The following is a 17,417-nucleotide window of genomic DNA, read 5'->3' on the forward strand; positions in this document are numbered from 1 at the left end:
ATGTTTACAGTTGGAGAATGCGGTCTGGGTACAGGCGCCAAACGTTGGCATGATGCCGAATTAAATGAACCCCTGCACATCACTCCTACAAGCGCTCTTCCTCCTAATGCGCAACAGATCAATAGTCTTTTTCCTTTAATCATTGCCTTGTCCTTAAATGCCAGCAGGCTAGTGAAGCCCCACCCCAACAGGCAAACCCTCGACATAACACACACATCTATCCAGCACTGTGACCTTACTGGAAATTCAGATTCACTTCACTTCAATTTTATTTATTTTATTTATACAAATCACGACAACAGTCGCCTGAAATTGTAAGGTAGACCCTACAATAATACATACAGAGAAAACCCAACAATTATATGAGCCCCTATGAGCAAGCACTTTGGCGAAAGTGGGAAGGAAAAACTCCCTTTTAACAGGAAGAAACCTCCGGCAGAACCAGGCTCAGGTTCTGCCAGAGTTCCCCATAGGCAACTGAAATGATGGCAAGAACGATAAAACATAAGGTCAAAATAAAGCATATAACATTGATTTTGTCTTTAATGGTGGTTCTTTTATAATTAGATCAGAAATATTCTAAGAGAGAAACATTACACAACATAGAAATTTACAGGTGACTCACGCTACAGTTGTCTAATGGCAAAAGTGGTGACTGTCCTGACCCATGACCTTAAACAATCATCACTCGAGCTGGGAAAGCTAGTAATGTCGTTGCGCTGATGTATGACAGTCTTATATGGGTGGTGGCAGACTCATGCACTTATTATTTTAGTAAAGATGTAGGTGAGTGTATCTCTTGTTCTTCTTTTTCAAAACTCCAAACAAGTTCCTCTTTAATCTTTTTCATGTACTGTAAAGTCTTTTATAGCCTTGGTTCTGTGGCCCTCCTATAATATTTGATTACTATTATTATTATTCCTATATTTGAGCGTGTGTGTTCGCCTCAAGGCACTTTATATTTAAAGGTAAAGACCCTACGATAATACAGAGAAAACCCCAACAGTTAGACGACCCCTATCAGCAAGCACTTGACAAGAGTAGGAAGGAAAAACTTCCTTTTAACTGAAGGAAACTTTTGGCAGAAGCATTCATTTTGAACTATAATTTAATTATTTCATGAAAATGCCTTTATTAATTCCGTACTGTGATATTGAAGTCCCAACTTTCCCACAAAAGTACAATAGTAGTGTTGGAATGATCACTAGTCTGAAACTTATTTAACGAGGTCAAAACAGTCCCTTGCAAATATTAACTTTACAACCTCTGTGTGCAACTTAATACCTATTATAATTTCCCAATGGCCACACACTCCACAGCAAAGATATCCACAAAGTCTTCACAATTAAGGAGCACACATAAGAAAGTAAAATAAAACATAAAACACTGATTTTATTTTCAGAGAACTAGTTGAAGTCACTACAACCCAACATTTTGGTTCGACCTCCTACATTTTCAATAAGTACAACTATTTTTACTTTGACATGTTCATTGATTTTTATGTAGGTTTCTTTCCCTGCTTGGGTTATTCGCACTGTTTGACTCCTTCTTAACTAATTCTTGTTGTCATCGCCCAACAATGACTATTTTCATCCAAGTAGCCATTAATGAGGCATAAATGAACGCTACATTGATTTATTACAACTATTCTGGACGCATTGTTAGGATAAAACAAGTCAAGTAGGCTATGCGAGCTGAATGACCAGCCTGCACTCATGGCTTTAGATATGGGGACAGCACCCATGCAGAGAATAAAGCACAGGATAAATGTCCCACCAAGTAGGCCAACTCCTGGTGCAGTCAACCCCCTGCTCTCCTCTAACCTCTCTGGCATTAAGACTTCAATCACTCTGCTAAATATCAATGCGTGCCGGACTGAACACTTTTGAACCCGCTCAAAGACGCAGAATCAAAGCGGTGCCATTTAAAGGCCTTTTTTCTACCAGATCACTTGGCACAAAGCCACCTACTTGCTCTATAGTGGCTACACAGCACACTGTTTCTTTATCTCAGTTTCATAAGCCAATTCTCTTGAATAAGCAGGCGCGTGGCAGACGCATGTGTCGTTCAGAGACGTTCTAGGTGATCGTGCGATCTCACTAATGTTCCTTCTCCCTCTGCATTAAGCCAACCCTAAACCCTAAAGTCACTGTTCATCGACGCCGGTTTTCTCTTTTCGGCTTTTTGCTGTTTTGCTGGAGGGAACAGAAAATAAAAGGCTCAACCGAAAAATATCTAAAAAAGACACAGTGAGCCCCTTTGACTGTTTTGACATTTCTTCCGTAATGTCTTCTTTTGTGGAGGCTGGGGAAAAAACTAGACCCATGCGAGGTTGCCTCAAAACTTACAAACGAAATTGGAAAGATCTGATCATTTACAGGTGAAAGGTGCTGACATAAATGTGCTTGACATCATGCATTAAATGACAAAAGAGAATCCAAAAAAATCCTTTTTTTACGACTTAAAACTAAACAGTAATCACATAACAGTAATGAAGGTTATGATCTGTTTAGGCACAGACCCTCCTAGTTTAGGTACACACAAGCTATGTAATGATACACTGAGCGTGAGCCTTGCTGGTTACCCGACATGTAATACAGCTCCATGTTTACATATGTTCTTGCTTCACTCTGGGCTTTATTCAATTCTTCTTCCTCTGCTTGTGTTTGTGCAGAAGTAGCGCTGCACGCGTGCTCATCGACAAAGCGGCACTGTGACAACTCAGCGAGAGGACACCAGCTACCGCAGTGGCTACGAGGACAGAGAAACTACTGTGTGACTTTCAGAAACCCCACACAAAGTCATTCAGTGGAGTGCGTCTCGCAGTCTATGGTTCTCGGGAAAACCGTATGACTGACCAAATAATGGTAACGCTGATCAGTGATGTAAAATACACAGGCCGTAGTTTTATTTATAACTGAATGCTTATAGCTGACACACGATGCTACAATAAACATTTGTCTCTTATTATCTGCTTTAAAACAAGGCAGATACCTCTAAAACCCTTAACTGTACTGCATCTGAGTGTGTGTGTTATCATCTTCTCCCTTTTCTCCCTACTGGGACAAGCGCTCAGTGTGTATTTCTGCAATGGTGTGCTCTGCTGCAGACCATAATTCCTAGCATGGGGTGATATGTCACAGGAAATGGGTCCACTGACTGGCATCATGTCAGACGCCGCAGCATTAGTGCCGTGTGCTTTTAAACCAGCAGCCCTACATCACAGGCAGCAGAAAAGTTATTACTCCAACAGGCGCCTTCTTATAAATAAGTCCTAATGGATCTGCGCTTCACCTTCTCCCGGTTCCTCTCTGTTGATCTTGTCACCCTGTTGTTGATTCTGACAAACACCATGTCAGAATCAACAATTGTGTATCTGACAATAACTTGTTATATATATATATATATATATATATATATATATATATATATATATATATATATATATATATATATATATATATATAGATATAGATATAGATATATATATATATATAAATATAAAAGGGTGCAAAATGTCAGGCAGTGTGACCACGATATATGCATGCACCTTTTTAGTCATTTATGTTGGTAACTCCTCCCACAGTGATTTTTTTCTTCTTTTTTTGTTCAACTGACACTGTATATATTCAAAGTGCCATCATTAAAATCGAAACGGCGGTTGTCTTTTTTGTGTGCAGGGGGCAGAGTGTCACATTCGTTAACTAGTCCCCCAAAGTCCAAAGAGGCTTGCCTGTGAGACAACAATGTTTTGGTTAGACATACTAAGCACGCTGTTTTTTACACAGCTGTTGACTTTGTGCGCACTGGTGTGTGCCAAATAAAAATTCGGGTTAGTCGACACCAACTGGTGTCACGCACACGGTCGCATACAGTTGCTGTGTGTGTCAGATCAGCGCAGCAGTCACACAACAGCTGCGTCGCAAACCAAATTCAGATATTCCTGAGTGTATCTACGCGCTTACCTGACGCTCTTGCATTTTATCAGTGGCAGAAAGAACACGAGGCCCAATTGGCCATTGTCGCAGACACATTTGGACAGTGAGTAGTGCTATACCGTCACCTGTTGAGGGGTTGTCTCATTCCGTGCCTCACCTCCCCCTGATGGACAGCAGGTGCCCCACAGGCTTCTGGACACTGTCTGCTCGAGATGTGCCAAATGTCCACCAGCTGCCTGGCAGGCAGTTCAGAGCACGGCATCAGCGACAAGCACACGGACATAAAAAGAACCATTCAGAGCGCTCTGTTGACTAAGGTTCAGAAAAATGTCCCCCTCACTTTTGGCAAACAACAAAAGACGCTTCAATTAGCCGTGTAACTAGTCACGCCAATAATGAAATCAACACTGCTTACTATTTTAAAAGTCAGCAGAATTATCTGTAGCACCATTAATAAATATAAGCTTATCATAAAAAAGATGACTTACCTTTGAAATGCTAAATGTTAAAAGGTGTGGTGGAGTGGGATGCTAAAATAAGCAGCCTGCATGTTGGTTTCCCATAGCCAGAGCTGTTGTTATATGACTCTGAGATGTGAGACCTGATACTGTGAGTAGTTATTCTGAAACAGACAGATGTGTGAATACAGAACAATAGCCAAAAACAACACGGATGAACCCGCCGTCCTCTCTGTCTGTCTGACTATGTGAGGGGCTTCGACTAGAAAACAAGGGAGTATATTTCAATTTTTTTCCGCTATTAGAAGGACATCCAACAAAATATACATGGGTAACTGCATGTTCTGTAGAAAATTTAGGCTTGGACCAAACTGAAAAAGGAAAACTGCGATTTCTAGTTCCACATCATATCCGTCACTTGTTGGCTTTATACAATGATATTAAATTGCATGAAAAATAAGGAAAAATTCCGTTAACATCTTATGATATAAAGTTAAGAATGAATGTTGTCTTAATGATCTTCAGTACTGTAGAAATAAAACCTGGAAACGATGCAGCTTTTCAATCAATATGACAAACGCAAATGCAATTTTAAAAATGGTAATAAATCAAGGAAGTAAACAACTGAATTAGGGCTGTTCAATATAACGATTTATATCGGATGACAATTTTTTTTGTTTTGATGGTCACTGTAGTGGCTATATTAATTTCCTAAAGTTCTCTCTTTCTCTTATATTTAATATAACCACATAACAGACGGACAAGCACCTGTTTTTATGCGTTGTTAGCAAAAACGACGATAAAACCATCCCGTATCCGCTTATTTTCCACATAAACCTTTCACAATAAAGCTCAAGATCCTATTGAGACTTTTCAAAATAAACGGAACCCCGTGAAATAGTACGCAGAGTATTTACGGATGAGAAGCAAAAAAGAGCCGTCAGGTGCTAAAAAATAAACCTTAGACTCAAACATTAGAACAGGCTTTTTCCTGCAGCACACCATATAATAAATACTTACAAAGAAAAAGGCGGCCGTTGAAACTTATATCTAAAAATATATATAGTTTCACGCATCGGTTAAAACACTCGACTCCAGGTACACGACGCCCAGCTGGAAACACTAGATTCACAGAATTTACAGAAAATGTTAAATTTTTGTAATTTATATTGTTATCGGGCGATAGATGTCTTATATCGGGATATGAGATTTTGGTCATATCGCACAGCCCTAAACTGAATACAGTTTGTAAATGAACAAAACTAGAATCACACCTTAGACGCACGAGCCTTTTTGTCATCATTACAAACTTGACATAAGGCTGCAGGTGGGTTCTGTTTGCTCAGATCTCTCAGCGTTAAAACTGTAAGCCTAACAAAGGAAACTAGCTTTGAGGTGAAATCTGAGACAATGTTCCGAGCGTTTACTCGCAAAGTCCATGGGGGTGGACATGGTTGCCAACATACCAACATTAGCTGTTTTTAAATGACTGTCATTTATGGCACTGCTGACGGTGATGATGTGTGAATGGCTCGTTGCACACGTCCTACGCCAGCTTGATGCCCGGCCTACAGACAGTGGAAATACTAATAATGTATTCTACATGGAGAAGTTACTTTGTTCAGCCAAACTTTGCTCTGATTTCATATTTACACCCTGCAAATTACGCTGACATGTTTTCTAACTCCTACTTGCTTTCATTATTAGTAATGATTAGTCAACAGTAATCATAGCTGTCACCTGCTTCATCCTACCCTCCTTGACTTTTTTGAACATTAAGCTGCATTTTCGGACTATTTGTCACTATATAGTGTAATTATCACCATTCAAAACAGCAAATTATCCTTTTTTTAACCATGAAATCATCATGCACTTGAAAGCTGGTTTGTCGTCCAGTACTTTTTAAATTCTTGAAGATATTCATAATAGATGTTGCCCTGACTGTAGTGGTGGAGTTAACAGACTAGACATCAGGACAGTGGCGCAAACTCAAGTGTGTCTTTATGGTAAGAGACTAGTCAGCGACCCCCTGGCAACCTCTAACTGCTAGGGAAAAATATGAAGTCCACAACTGGTTGGCAATTGGTCACCTGTAGTTTGCATGGAAACCAGCAATTTGTTTGGAAACACTTGGCAACTAACCACTGAGCATAAGTAAAACCTTGGAAGAGTGTGACACAAACCGGAATGTTTGCCTTCAAAGGAAAAGCTTCAGGCAACACATTTCAAACAGCACAACTTTTACTTTGAAGTTGAACACTGTTTTCCACAGTTATGCCACCAGCAGATAAGTCACAAACTATGGAAAACCTTGGCAATCTGCTAGCAACAAAAGCAGTAGCAAGGTGGTTTTTGGTCCAGCATCATAAATCCTTTTTTTAGCTGGCCACTACCAGCAACCAACCAAGTGGTCAGCAACTTTTCCCTAGCGACCTGTGGTGACCAGGTGTCACTAATTGTTCTCTAAGTCTGTGTGACATGGCAGTAACATCCTTGTGAGTAGGAAAAATTGGTTGCTCAGTGATTGCATTCAGTTTTTCATATTCGGCAACCAGCTGCAAGTAGTTACAGTGGCAAACTGGTTGCCCAGAGGTCAGATTGGCAAAATGTTTCCAAACAATCATGGTTCCTCTTGGATTGACAGCAACCATTATCAAACTTGCCAACAATTTGCAACGAGTCTGAATCAGTCTGTGCTGATGAGTGAAACTCATCTGCAATGCATCTCTTTGCAACTGGGGACTCGACTCAGGTGGTGGCAACCTGGTTGCATTCTATCTGCATGCCCATACCTAAATCAAGGTTTCTGGGTGCCTATGTCATTTTATAGTTAAACTGCCATTCTTAAATCACTTCCAGTCAAGGAATTTCTGTTTCAAATTTATAAGGTTCTGGCTGGACTCTGAATGGAAGTAGTTACTTTTAATGTAGCTTTCTCTGCACGCAGATGGCAACAAATTTGCGACTTTTGCATTTTTATCACAATCATTCACAGTTAGTTGCAGCTTTGTCCTGTCTTTCTCCCCTCAACCCAAATCTGTCGTGTCAGATGGCTGCCCTTCCCTGAACTTGTTTCTGACAGAAGTTTCTTCCTAGTTTTTCCTTCCCACTGTCGCACCAAGTGGTTGCTCATAGGGTTTGTCTAATTGTTGGGGTTTACCTTACAATATAAAGCAAACTGAGGCGTCTGTTGTTGTGATTTTGCATATAAAAAAAACTGAATTCAATCAAATTGACGTTAATCTTTATATTTTCACAAAAAGACTGCATATAATTGTCAACTTGACCTCATTCAATCACAAAATGAGAGAAGACTGAGTCCATCTTATTACCTTTTCAATAAAAAGGTAATAAGATGGTAACTGCACAACTCTGAAGTGACCATTTCAGAGGCAGCATCCACTGCGTACGGTAACAATAACTTTGGTCATGCTGCAGTCTCCAACCGCTGGTTTTCCTAATGTGACCATAACAGTAATTGCATGCTATTTTATGAATTACATTGTTGGAGTTTATGACTAATTCCCCCATAATTTCTCTTTTCCAATATGTATGTATGTATGTATAGCTCTTTTGTTAGTTTCTACATTAATGGGATTTATGGTTTGGTTCTTGCTTGTTGCTGCTACAGAGAGACAGACATACTGAGGGAGACGGAAAGAAGAACTGTGTTATCTGATCTCAAATCTGTGTTGCCTTTTGTAGAACATTTTAAATCACACCTTTGCCTCCAACTAAAAAATGTGTGCAAAACAGGTACTTCCAAATAGATACATTGAGCCGTTTAATACAAATTCGATCACTGACGCAACGTTTTTTCCCACGTTATCGGCACAATGTAATATATTCTGTTGATTTCGTTTTACTGAGACCTTCAGCAGTGCTTCTTACGCAGATTTGCTCCGTTACTCTGACATTCAAGGCAACAAATGACTCAGGGTGTGACTGATCTCGGTTAGGTAAGAGAATGCTAGCATTTTTCTTGAACTCGCATCATATGTGCGGCCCTGAGACAAAGTTCTTCTTTGACTGAGCAGTAATTCGATGTCACACAATCAACGAGAACAGAGAAGCACTTTATAACAAACACATACTATATACAGAAGAAGCATGCAGAATGAGGAAGCGCACTTTCCATTGAAGATAAGTGATGCCCATTGTTCGGGGATATCGATGTGTGGAACATGAGGACGTGGATTCCAGCCAGCATGTGTTAAAAAGATAAAGGCCACAAAAACCTGAGCTAGAGAAAACTGTAAACTATGTGTGTGACCCATGTATGTAAATGTACTCCTGTTATTGTTATTGTAACTGACAACAGATCTTTCCTGACAATAAAACAAAAGTGTATAAGTGCAAAAATAGAGGTTACTCCTATTGTTTTGCGCAATGCATTAATGACTGTGATGCCCATTTAATTTTTGCTGATTAACAGTGGTCTTCCTCCCTGGATAGTCATTAGGTTCTCATTAGCGTGGAGCAAAGGGAATGACCTACTAGTCTCTTGAGCTTTCCCAGATGGGTGGGAGTGTCTTTATGGATCCTGAACTTCTTCTCGTGTACATTCCTTTGGTGTGTTGCTAGGCATTTTGCCAGATACAGCTAAATTACCTCAGCAATGGGATTGCGTTCATCCCCTGCATTTAAAGTCTTACTTAGGGGATCTTGATGTTGAAATACTCATAGCAGCCTACGACACAAAGACAAATCGGACAGCACAAATCTGCAGCTTGACACTCAGCCATCGGTGAGCATCAGTAAAGATACAACAGTGCACTGCAACAACAACTGATGTTTCTCTGTGTCAAAGAACCTCTGGCATTCATGTGTACAGTTATGTTTTCTCTATACATTACAACATTTGTTCTTGCAGCGCTACAAAGGCACAAATGACATGATTTCCTGAATTCATACTTGGCTGGTCACATTAAAAAAAGCATTTATGAATTAACTGTATGCCTTACAGGTTATATCTGGATAGAGTTTAATATTCACTGAAGTGAGATACATTAAGAAGTATAATTAAGTATGTAGACTTGCATATTGTTTTCACATGAGTGAAGGAGAGCGGCAGTGCAGAATACAAATTGACCGCTTAAGATCAGCAAGGGATAGTGGATGAAGTTACACTGGAAGAACCTGAGCACATCTGGCTATGGTGCCATATTAGAATTGGTCCACTGTCCTTAAAAAACATGAAATCTGCCATCTTTACAGAACGACCCCAAGCAAGTGGAAAGTGTTAACAGAGAATTTGAGTGGAAAAGTGATAAAGACTGAGAATAACATAGCACCAAAAGATTCAAATACGGCAGAGAAGGTGGAAAGGAAACTGTTGCTTTAAACCCAGCAGTCTAAATCTTACTGGAACTCATAAACATGAAACAGGTATTGATGTGAGTGTAGCACTGAGCGCTTATAGTAATCTGACTCTCAGTAAGCCACCAGAATGACAACTACCCACTATTAATTTTTTTCTTTCCAGCCAGCTATGATATAGAGTGCACACCGCCTGCTGTTTACACAACACAAATATTGTCTGTTTGATTGATGATTCATAGACAAACAGGCTGTGAAACCGCTCGCAAAAACAGTAGGTCTATGGCAATTGTTTACAATTAAACTTCTGAGGGATAGTGCTGCGTGAAATTTGAAGTCCATAATTTTCTGATAAATTTTCTTTTGCTAATATTTTATACACAATTCCAACTTGTAGTGACTAAACGGTTGCCCAGACCTTCTGCGTGTTGGACACTCATGACTACTTTTGATCGCAAGGAGACTGAACAGGTTGCAACATTCTTATGGCAGGTTTTAGTAATTCCCACCTCTAGCTTTGCTAACCAAGCTAGCAAGTTATCACAATCTTCTTCTGTTAATATGTCCACTTCAAGCTCCGAAATGGAGACTCCAGCAGCCAAAATGCCATCTCAAACCAGTGGGTGACATAAGATGACTCAATATTGAGTCTATGGTGAAAGTTACTGAGGGGCTTATTTGCTCTCACTGAGGCTCCACTCTGTGAGAAGCCAAGGTGTGACCACTCAATAGTGTTAAACAAACAGTTATTCTCCTCACCTACCCCCACACACACACATCTGCCACATCCTACACTTAAAATGAGTTTACTGTTATACTGGTCAGTTTTAGGAGAATGTTATACTTTCCCTGTATAAAGCACTTTTTTTTTTACTTTAATTAAGCAGTCAAAGAACTTTTTACCACAGCCAATGCAATCATGCACACATACAGCACTTTATTGCCTATAGATACTTCAATGTCTAGACTGGAGCAGCCGGGTATCAAACCGCTGACCTATCGATTTTTCAAATGATAAATGACCGCCTCTGCCTATGGAGGCATCCCAAAGTTCATAAAAGCAAAGCCGAGTGGAGTTTATTAGGAAAATTTCAAGCGGTCTTTGAAAAAGCAGACAGAAATAACTACTTGTCTGGTGTCTGCAGGTGTCCGTGTCTGCATCTGAAAGCAAATATAATCCTCAGCTTGCACGAGACATAACAAAAAGACATAAACTTCCTTATAAAAGAAAAAACACCAGTCAGAATATCCAGTGAATGGAGCTGTTTGCACTCATTGGTATGGTATTTGGCATATGACTAAGCCCTACAAAAAGCTACAAACCGCCCGTATTTAAAAATGGGCTGAGAGCATGCACTGTGTGGAAATACATAAAACAATCTCTCAAAACACACATTCACCAAAACATTGTTGCAAAGCCCAGACACCTGTGGCTGTTTCTGAAATGGCACCCTCCACATTTCTACTCAAACACTACTATTACAGCCATATCCTGCCTCCACATGCTCAACCAGGGCTGCTGCCCTCATAATCCAGCCTTTTTTTCCCCTACTGAGCTGCTACTTTTGGCAACATGTCTCTTGAAAGTTTTCATATCTGACTAATCAAATCCATTTTAGAAGTTATGAGAGATGCATGTAATGAGGGTGTGTATTAAAGAAACTGGAGAACACGTGCTTTAGCTGTAAATCCAGCTGAGGTCTACATAAATCCTCAGCTAATCTGTCTGGACTTGATCAGTCAGGATGTTTTGCTCTCATTTATGAATCTCCATGGCCAGGGGCTGCCATCATGCTAATATTAGCAAGCATGTGAGAAAACAACACCACGCTTCACCTCAACATTTCTAGAGCTGTCTCATGCTGGCGGCTTCTCTGGTAACCCAGAGTAAATTGAGAAGGGTTTCTAATATACCATTATTTCAGGCACAAAAAAGGCACAGACGCAACCCACATGCAGTGCTCACATGGCTAATGTGAGTCATCTTTTCCCTTACTTGGGATGCTTCCTGCCCCGCAGACGTCACATTAAACAACACGCAGTGTTCAACAACTTTTGTCAGATGACTCAATGTTATGTCATCCTAACGCTATTTCAACTTGAGTCTAATGCTTGGCATTAGGGTGGCCAGCAGCCAGGGACCTGCCACTCTTTGTTATTGCTAGCGACATCATCTTTCATGTTCTGACTCCCCAAAAAGTCTTTTATTTGAGCTGCTCGGGAACCTCAAGATCAACATTAGCTAATACACCTTAGGACTAGCAAGTGATTAAAATGTGCTCGCGGAATAAATATAAAAGCTGACATCAGATGATTGGCCACATTGATGAAGTGCTTTTAAAAATGCTACTGTGCTGGTGCATTGTGGTCACCCACAGCCACCCCAACACACGAACAACAACGATAAACATTTCAGCACACAAACAAAATTCTAAACTGTGATGCCACAAGAGGATGATCTAAATATATGGATCCAATGGAAGTAGATAACAAAATACCATAAATATCTCATTGTTACTGGTTTATTAGAAGTAGATCTTCTAGTCACAGTCTTAATCTGTCATGATCCCCAATCCTAACCATAACCCACCGCACTTTTCTAAAGAAATCCAAACTTTTTTTTTGTTCCCCAATTCCAAACACTTGAGGGAACAATTGTTTTTTGAAACCGTAGAACAACAAGTTCTGATAGTACAGGATGTGGGTCAGGGTTAGGGTTGGAGTTGTCACTGATGACGACTCTGACCTCAGAGGGTTACTGACAAGATAATAAATGACGTTAACCTGTTTCACCAGCAGCTGAGGCTAAAACTATGAGCAATATTTCATACCATGAAGGTGATTAAAAGCACATTAATGAGCAATGTAGGAAAAATCTATTAGTGGAAAAAGAGCGTTTGCTAAAGAGAAATCTAACCAAAGAAGGGTATTTGGGATATATTGAGACTTGAGACACTTGCAGTCACTTCATCGAGTATTTTATGTTTTTGGTAAAACACATAAAACTAAAATTAGTGCTAGTCAAAGTGACAACTAACACACACACACACACACACACACAAACGCACACGTGCACAGAATTCCAGTGATTCAGGAAGCAGGTCATGTTTTTCCATACAGAACTAGGAGGCCCTAAGAGCAGCAGTAGAGGGACTTCCTCTGCCAAAGGGCCAAATTCCACATGGTCCGTGACCATTAACCCATCCAGGCTGACTCAGACACCCTCCGACCCCTCCACCCCCACCCCACCACCACACACACACACACCCTCAAACTCACAACACTCAGCATAGTTCTGAGTATCGCCTCGACTTCACAACCAGCTGTCAGGTCCACCCCAACACAGCACAGCAGGCGACTTCTTGAAACCTCTGAAGAGTTTGTCAGTTCTCCCCTAACCCTACTATTTCTATCACCATCACGGCACAAGACATGCAAGCCGGCAGTAAGAAAAACACACACGGTGATTAACTGAAAAGGGGACATCCAAGCAAAATCCTCAGTCAGCAGTCAGTTAGCTGATTTGAAAATGAGTCTGTGAGACCTTAGAGAAAACTTTATTACTAAATCCAGGCCCACCTCGTGCATATATGAAGCACGTTTTAAACGATTATTACATATGACAAGCAAAACTACAAATGAGAAAATTCACAATGACATTATCAGCGTTATTCCAGTGGTGTTACCATAACATCTCAAGTGTTTCCACCCAGTTCAGGTCTATCTGATCCCTTCCTACTTGGTATGCAGTTAATGAGCTTTTTGAACCCTCATTAGGATACAACTCTCCCCCACCCACCCAACACACACATTTGCTCACAAGCTTCACAATCCACCCCCCCAACTATTGTCTGTCAGTGTGGAGACACACAGCTGCCTGCCTGTCTTGTCTCCTGCAATCCAGAGCAAGCATCAGTAACACAGTGACACCATGGTGGGACACACACACACACAAGGCAAAGGGCAAAGAATGTCATCTCTTTCTTACAGTGTGTGTGTGTGTGTGTGTGTGTGTGTGTGTGTGTGTGTGTGTGTGTGTGTGTGTGTTTGGGCCCTCTCCTAAATGGCGATTATGAAAGCCTGGAAGGTCAGAGCAGTGTCTGCACTGTGCTGGAATGCAACCAGGCATTACAGGGAGGTAAACTGTTTACACGCCTTTTATATGTGACACCCAGCAAGTTTTCTTCAAGCAGGCTGCTGTAAAACTGATTAAGAGTGGTGGAAGCAACCTTTCATTTCTATAGATTATCTATATTAGTGCGCTTGCTTGCCTTTGGTTTCAGCTTGAAACGAGGTTAACCAGCAGACCTGGTGAGACTCTGCATCAGAGCACAAAAGTTAATCATCTCTCACTGGACATTTTGTGCAGCTGCTGCTTATTTTACAGTCACCCAACCTGAACGGATTTTCTCTGTCTAGTTCACATATTTCCAGTGAGATCTGGAGGATCCGTTTTGGTGGCACTTAAAAAGAACTCAAACGCACTTTTTCCTCTTGAGAGTGACACAGAGAGACACCAATGTACCAACGTTGTACAGCTTTTGCATCCTTCTATTTGAAGTATTACATTGTGTGGCTTGGTGGGCCAGTGCACCCCCTCTCAAAGAAAATCACAGGACTTCTAACAACTTAGCACGAACTCTAAATCCGCTGCTTTACTTTGTAGGGAAACTTAGGTACAAGAAAATAGGACAACTCTTTAAGCTCCAAAGACCCACTTTCCTTTCTCTTATGACTAGCGGCTGTACAAACTGCAAAGTGGAAGTGGTCCTCTCGGAAATCGTCGCGTTAAAGTGACAGACGTTTAATTCTCCAAAACCTCCCCATCCGTCCGACAGTCGCAGGCCTCGGCAAAGTAGTGAGGAAAAACAGACCCCGGTGTCCGTTTACGGACGGAACCCGTGTCCGGCCTCTCCCTCCTTGTTTGGCCGTGTTTTTTCGGGCGAGCGTGGAAATCAGAGCGAGGCTTACATTCGCTTCAACTGCAAGGTTTACCGCTACTGACCTGAATAAACTGGATAGTCAGGGCTGATTTCCCGACGCCACCTCCTCCGACCACAACCAGGCGATACTTCTCCTGCACCGAGCCGTCCTTCCAGCCTGCCATCGAGGACACCACCGCCGCTGCCGCTGCCGAAACACCAGTGAAGCAGCAAACACCCACTTTTCCCCCTGTAAACTGAAGAGGCCCTCGTAGTTGGAGGCACCGGAACGCAGATACAGAGGCCAGCTACGTGCCGAAACAGTCTCGCCTGTGCAGCAGCCCCCCTTTCTCTTTTTATTTAGTTGTAGGGATGTAAACGAAGAGGGATCCCGATCGGAGCTACCACCGACTGTCCATACGCCTGACCGCGTTTCGGGCTCGCCAACACTGCACCGTTCAAGATGCTGATCCGATAGTTAAGAGTAATCAGCCAGGCTAATACTGATGTCTGACGCTAGGGGCTGTTTCTAGAGGCAGTCTGCAAACTGCTTCAACACCCTCCTGCACGCACACACACCGACGCAAGTAGACCTCAACCCACTCTGCAGCTCTGCCCTGACACTAATATCATGCACCCTGCAGTCACATTCCTGTCCTCAAATGGCTCTGCGCTGTCTGCTCGCTGTAATTACAGCCAATTACGCAGCGATAACGCGCCCCGTGGCCGTCGTCGTCGCAACGTAAATATGGTTTAAACATGCTGGAAGTTACTAGTTTCTTTACTTTTCAGTCCAATGAATAAAAAAATAAAAACTGTAAAAAAAAAAAACAAACAAACTCAGGGTGACGTTTCTTGATATGTTATCTACAATATTTCCACAGCTTAGTCGGATTTAAACATTTTATTTGTGCTGTGCGCGACATCCAATTTTAGATAGATTTAATTAGAAAAAAATCACTTATTTTAATATTCAATTATTTAAAAAAAAAAAAAAAAAACCTTTTCCAGCACAGTGGGGAAAAATAGGTTTTGTGGACAGATAAAGCAAACGGAGGAAATGCAGTAAAAGTGATGTTTGCAGGAGTATTTCTGCACGCTGCACACACGCCTGCTGCTGCCCCGCAATTTACTATAAAATGCGCACATGTGTGCACTTTATATGCGGCGTCATAACTCATCACGCAGGTGGAAATTGAAAGTGGTGGACTGTGATTTGTGTTTTCTTTTTGTTTTTTCCCTTGTTGAAACGGACTCATACCAGTTCGTCTAAATTACAACCTTTTATTTCATTGCGCAAAAGTCCCTACTTGTGTTGTCAGCGCGTAAATCGTGTCTCACTTCGTGCTAAATCCAATGTTTAACTGCATTAAAACAACAACAACAACAAAACATAAAACACCACATGGCTTTGGGACCCGTGGCGCCACCCGGTGTCAGAAAAGAGAAAACGCGGGGCCTTAAAAAAAACTCCCTCCAAATCTCCAAAAGTTGATTCTGTTCATCTGGACGTAGCGTTTTGTGGGAGAAACGTTTCGTCACTCATCCAAGTGACTTCTTCAGTCTCAGCTGACTGCAGGTTTCCCCAATCTTATAAACAGTACATTTGCAGAATGACTGAAACTACCCACTGGATGATTGAGCATGCATCAAGACTCCCTCCAAATGGTTTACATGGTGAGTGCTGTCAGTTTCAGTCGTACCAGAGTGGTTTTAAAATATAATACAAAATATTATATCACCCAAACCTTCTTAAAATTTGGAGGAATTGTGACAGTGATCCTGTGTTTAGCATGAACACTTTGTGTCTACATATTGATGTGGCAAAGCAAGAAAATCACCCAAAAGCACAATGCCAAAGTCATGCCTTGTGTTAGAAGGTGTAGCTGTGATTCTCATAATAACTATACCCGAACCAGACAGTCTGTGCTGTGCACACGGCAGTTGGAGTTGGCTGTTTATTTTCACAGTTGAAGGTCTGACCTCAACGCCACCTTTCAGCCTTTATCTAAAAACCCTGGGGGGAGATTTTTACAGATACTGTAAATGTATGACTGGGGTGGTGACCCTTTAATCTGGCCTACTGCCAGAAATATCCCTTTACTCATAAATAATAAACTGGAGGGCGAGTGGAATATGGAGGCCTGTGCCAGCACTAATCTATCTCCATCTCATTATCACGCTGACAGTGAAACTTGCAGATGGCTCAGAGTTCAATTCAAATCTTGGCAATATATTACCTGAGGTTAAAAGAATTTATGTTCTTGCCCAGGTTATGCATGTAGACAGACATTTTCAAGGTGATGTCGTCAGTTTAGAGGTACTGGCAGTACAAATTCCAATCAGTTACCCCACTGTGGGAGATATTGTGGAAGGAATCTGAGGAATTCTAATTAGATCCCAGAGCTACCATCACAAGCTAGACACTCTCTTCACTTTGGGGCACAACGTCCTTTAGGTAATTGTAACAGCTTCTTTAAAGATTATTACTAAACATCTACTGTCATGCACATTAAGGCAGGTACAGCACAACTTTCCATATTTTCCAAAAGAAGGCATACAGTCCAACTACATTTCTGGGTTACCGTTGTGCTGGAGATGCTCCCAGCTGTCACAGTGGGTGGGGTGCACCCTGCACAGGTTGCTAATCTGTCACAGGGATAACACAGGGACAAGCAGACAACCGGTCACACTCACACCTATGCCCAATTTAGAATCTTTACAATGAAAGGCTCCAGCCAGCTGATTCAAACCTATTACTAACCACTGCTCCTCCCTGC

The 17,417-nt window shown here is 41.4% G+C and overlaps 1 protein-coding gene and 1 long non-coding RNA gene across 2 annotated transcripts in view; one reads left to right on the forward strand and one right to left on the reverse strand.

The window, feature by feature from the left end:
• LOC309691102 overlaps nt 1-3,319 on the forward strand; it is a 248,062-nt gene extending 244,743 nt beyond the window's left edge. Inside the window, exon 3 of the long non-coding RNA XR_014271887.1 lies at nt 2,675-3,319. This is a non-coding gene — a long non-coding RNA (uncharacterized lncRNA). The remainder of the gene's footprint in view (nt 1-2,674) is intronic.
• rras2 (RAS related 2) overlaps nt 1-15,323 on the reverse strand; it is a 28,076-nt gene extending 12,753 nt beyond the window's left edge. Inside the window, exon 1 of the mRNA XM_082508305.1 lies at nt 14,721-15,323. Coding sequence (XP_082364431.1) covers nt 14,721-14,822 — 102 coding nt within the window. The 5' untranslated portion in view covers nt 14,823-15,323. The remainder of the gene's footprint in view (nt 1-14,720) is intronic.
• Between the last annotated feature and the right edge of the window lie 2,094 nt (nt 15,324-17,417).

This window comes from Aulonocara stuartgranti (genome assembly GCF_965226115.1).
Source record: "Aulonocara stuartgranti genome assembly, chromosome: 1".
NCBI classification, from domain to species: domain Eukaryota; kingdom Metazoa; phylum Chordata; class Actinopteri; order Cichliformes; family Cichlidae; genus Aulonocara; species Aulonocara stuartgranti.